This window comes from Ruditapes philippinarum, unplaced genomic scaffold, assembly GCF_026571515.1.
Source record: "Ruditapes philippinarum isolate M1 unplaced genomic scaffold, ASM2657151v2 ctg5830_1_1_1_1, whole genome shotgun sequence".
Classification (NCBI taxonomy): Eukaryota; Metazoa; Mollusca; class Bivalvia; order Venerida; family Veneridae; genus Ruditapes; species Ruditapes philippinarum.
Genome location: NW_026858300.1, coordinates 1 through 4334, shown reverse-complemented (window position 1 = coordinate 4334; position 4334 = coordinate 1). Strand labels below are relative to the sequence as shown.

At 32.9% G+C, this 4334-nt stretch overlaps 1 protein-coding gene across 1 annotated transcript; it reads left to right on the top strand.

Annotated features, from left to right (window-relative positions):
• Nucleotides 1–243: 243 nt before the first annotated feature.
• On the top strand, nt 244–3655 carry LOC132752719 (glycerophosphocholine cholinephosphodiesterase ENPP6-like). The gene is made up of 4 exons (XM_060743083.1): nt 244–487; nt 1378–1514; nt 2791–2959; nt 3423–3655. The coding sequence occupies exons 1-4, from the start codon at nt 244–246 to the stop codon at nt 3653–3655; spliced, it is 783 nt and encodes a 260-aa protein (XP_060599066.1).
• The last annotated feature ends 679 nt before the right edge of the window (nt 3656–4334 follow it).

The window sequence follows — 4334 nt, the reverse complement described above, 5'->3', positions numbered from 1 at the left end:
GTCAGGAACTTAATTTATAAGTTAACAGAAGTGCATATATGATCAGAACAATAATCGAAAAGCTGATTTGATTGAGATTTGTTTAATATTGATTTTGAGGGTAGTGCAATTTCTTTCATACTCCGTCAAATCAAATACTAGTACATTTTTAAAGCTGTGTACTCGTCTGATTGAATTCTACAATGTATTATAACTAAATACATGTATATATATTGTATGCATGTTTATCGGATATTGACAATCATGTTGTGTAGAGTGACTTTCTTGTTTAGTTTTATTATCGGATTGGATTACAAACTTACGTTTGTTAATGCATCCAAGTTAATCATTCTGCTTGTAGACGGATTCCGTTGGGATTATATAGAATCTTATCATGATTTACAACTGAGAGGATTTTCTAGGTTAGTCGACAAAGGAGCCAGGGCTGAATGGATGGTACCAGCTTTCCCGACCAATTCTCTACCCAACTATAAATCGCTAGAAACAGGTGAAGGGTTCGAACTTAATAAATCATTTATATACTTAACAGTTTTAAGAGACCCTCAAGAACATTCTCTTTCTCCATTAATACGAATGCATAAATTACAAATGCACATATTTCCACTGGAAACTCGTGTTAACAAATCCGATATCAGGATATTCAGCATCTTTGCATATGCCTGCAGTTTAGACTGTTTTTTTTTCAGCATGCATGCATGCATGAACATCTATTCTAGGTGTTTATCGTGTAAAGCGAAGCGAAACATAAAATTTACACAAAAAGAATATCATTAAGTTAATTAAGTACCCGGTTCATGTACTACTGACTTTGTACATGCTTGCGCATTTATAAAAACATATAAGATGTCAAAATGCGAAAATGTATTATGTCTTGATATAAGGCGTTATTTCACGATTTTTTTGGTATAAAATGTACTTGTGTTAAAAGTCTAAAATTTCTTATTTTTTTTTGGAATCGTAACAAATTACTCAAGCAGACGATTTTTGATACATATAATATTATACACATATAGGAGGTCTCTTCCGGAAACTATAACTTATAACTACATTACATGTATACATGGTTGAATAAGTGTGAATATACGCATTTCAAACAGCATTTCAAACAGCATTTGACTTAAATGTACGAGTATACAGTACAGTAAAACACTGATATAGTGGACGTTTATGGATTATGAATCTTTGTACGCTATATCGGATGTTTTTTTTTACAATACCGTTGCATTTTCTTAAAAAAAAGCTGTTTAAAGCAGACATACGCAGATAAAAATTGAGAATCAAATCGTATTTTCAACTTTACACTTTTACCAAATTTTTAATTACGTGTAAAAAAGTAAAAAATTGATGAATATATGTATGCTTGCAATTTTTTTCCAGTCTGTATGTCGAAAGTCATTGGCGTTGTTGGAAATTTCATTTATGATAGTAAACATGGGGATAAACTAGAATATATGCTCAGCGATGATGCAAAATGGTGGACAGAGAAACCCTCATTCTTTGTCACTGCTGAAAAAACAGGTACTGTCAAAAGAAAATAACTGAACATTGTAACTGCTGAAAAAACGCTACATACAGCAAACCACGTGTTACATGTCACTGTTGAAAAGCAGGGAATCTGATAAAGTCATTTTCAGCAACTGTTGAAAAAAACAGATAACTGTAAATAATGGACAGAGAAACAGTTGCTCTATGTAACTGCTAAAAATGATCAGTTAAATGGACAAATATCGTTATCTGTTCTTATTGCTTCAAATGAAATACTTACGATGCAAAATGGATTTGACAAATAATCGATTTTTTCAATTATGTAGTTAACCATTGACTACAGAAAATACGCCAATTGCTTAACGACATGTACACATTTTCCTTTTTTCACTTCTGAAATTTTTTTCCAAAAAATTGACTTCAACTGACTTTCTTCTCATTACATTGGGATTCCATTTCTAAGAGACTTTGAATTATTTTCCATTGGTTTTCCTGGGGTTCCACGTCATGCTTTAAGCGACGTAATTGATTGACCTTTTTGCGGTTTTTACTGTATATATTTTATTCCCTGCGGTCTGGAGACCGCAGGTATTTGTACGCGTTTAACTTTTGAGGCATTGAAGGAGCACGGGTGACCTGTTTTCGGTACATGGAGGAGCATGTGATCTGTAAACCGTATATGATTGGTTAATTGACCTTTTTCGAAAAACTCAGCTAAAATACCGTTTGCCGGGCTACGTTACGGATTTATCTGTAGGGAATAATCCGAATTATACCTAATTGATAACCAAAAACTATTACGTGATTTTTTTCTTATTTTCTAAAGTTATTTTTTACCGTTTAAGGTGGAAAAACTTGAATGATGTGTTTTTGAAAAATTATCAATTGTTTCTTTTATATCTATCTAAAATTTTACAAACAATAAATTCTATAAACTGAAAATCTACAAAATTAATATATTCGTAGTGGGCATCTGTCATAATAAATAGAGATATTTTTCTGCGTAAACTTGTGTGTTTTACTTTATTTAGTTTTTGCCTATTTAATCATTTTCGCGTAAAAAGAATAATTGTTCTATGTTCGACCTTCACCGGTCTTGAACGGTCACCTGTTTCCAGAGACCTTCTTCTATATTGATCGATTATTGTCAACTATATTTCTGATACAAAAAAGTTTATTTACCCCCCCCCCCAAATATATGTTAAATGGAATATCTTTATATCATTAAAAATGTTCACCGCAGGAAACCATTTTACTTGTATCTTGATTGAATGGTACACTAAATAGTTATTATTGGTATACTTTCAGGGCATACGGACTGGCCTGTACAATATGGGTGGTTGTTATTTAGAGTTTGACGGTGTTAACGTGTCGTATTGCTCACCGTATCAAGATTCTAGTTCTTTCAAAGATTCCCAGAATGCAGTTCTAGATGCAGTCCGTCGTATCCACAGTGGAAAAATTGATATCGCATGTAAGTTTGTTAATATTCATCCGCATAAACAACAACTTGCTCTTTGTATGAGTCACAGTTTTTATTCTTTTTGCTTTTACTATTAAAGCCACTTTAAATAATGTGTTTATGTGGACATAAAATAAATACAGCTGGAAAATCAAATGCATTTTGGTTAAATATACATTATGTAGATCAAGTCACCGAAAGCTGACAGAATTTACTTGAAAACGTCTGATGAACGCTGTTTTTTTTTCTCAGACCACATTTAATATTAGCGCCACCTGTCTCTAAAGACATGTTGGGTGGCTGGTCAGAGCAAAGAGGGTTATGTAATTTGAAATTAGGCTTAATTGATAACATTGGAGTCCATAATGCTTTCTATTGGAACATAACGTGGTTCTTACGCTGAAAGATTATTGATTACATTTTATATGACGTGAAAAAAATTACAGTATTGATTTTACTCTGCATTTGTTTCAAGATATATTACACGCTGATGTTGACGCAATTGGGCATTCGTTTGGACCTGGTTCCCCACAGCTAAAACAAGCGGTTAAAGATACGGACGAGCTGATTTCAAGCGTTTTCCAGTATTTGGACACAAATCATGTGACTGATGTTAACATTATGGTTTTGTATCGACCATGGGAATGGCCAGCGTTAATGATACAAACATTATTGACATCAAGTCCCACGTGGTTCCGATATGAATGATATTGACGAAGTTGTTGGAAAAGTGGATCAGTTGCCACAAATTTTGGCCAAAGCCTGGGGCGGAAATGAAAGTACGAAAATTTGATAATCTTATTTAGTTTTAAGATAAAAGTTCCCATTCTAAGAAATTGGCCAATATAAAGCGTTTAGCCTCCAGATCAGTTTTTGCATGTCGGCTGTTGTAGCAGTGTACATGCAGTGCCCCACTTTTGGTTTTCGGTGATATATTTTGGTTTTAAGCATAAGTGCGTTTATTAGGAGCTTTGGAATTATTAATACATTTATCTTGTTCTAATCAATAATTCAAACGCATCAAAATCGAAAATGGTATTTTTTAAATTGTTAAAGAATTATAGTTATCGGTTATTGCATGTAATAATTGATGTTTGAATAATATTAAATAAAGTAAAGTTCCGGTTGTTAAGGCCACAGAAATGGCGTACTCTTTTGCTCCATATTTTCAGACTTAAGGCCTTAAAAGTAGCTTAAGTTTACATGATTTGAATGAATCAAATCGAAGTGGGTCTAATGATCGGAACATGACTGTATATATCTGTTGTTTTTTTAAGGGTGTATAAATCACTGAAAGATTTTCACGAACACCTTCGAGTATACAACAGAAAGGAACATTCTATGATAGATGGTTTTTCAAAAACACAAAGTTTATACCACCTAATTT

What these genes read in the sequence shown, in the direction of transcription:
- LOC132752719 (XM_060743083.1), top strand. Translation starts at nt 244, where the DNA reads ATGTTGTGTAGAGTGACTTTCTTGTTTAGTTTTATTATCGGATTGGAT. An exon ending in TCTTTGTCACTGCTGAAAAA is followed by an intron (nt 1,515 to 2,790) that starts ACAGGTACTGTC and finishes TTGGTATACTTT; the next exon opens with CAGGGCATACGGACTGGCCT. An exon ending in TGGAAAAATTGATATCGCAT is followed by an intron (nt 2,960 to 3,422) that starts GTAAGTTTGTTA and finishes ATTTGTTTCAAG; the next exon opens with ATATATTACACGCTGATGTT.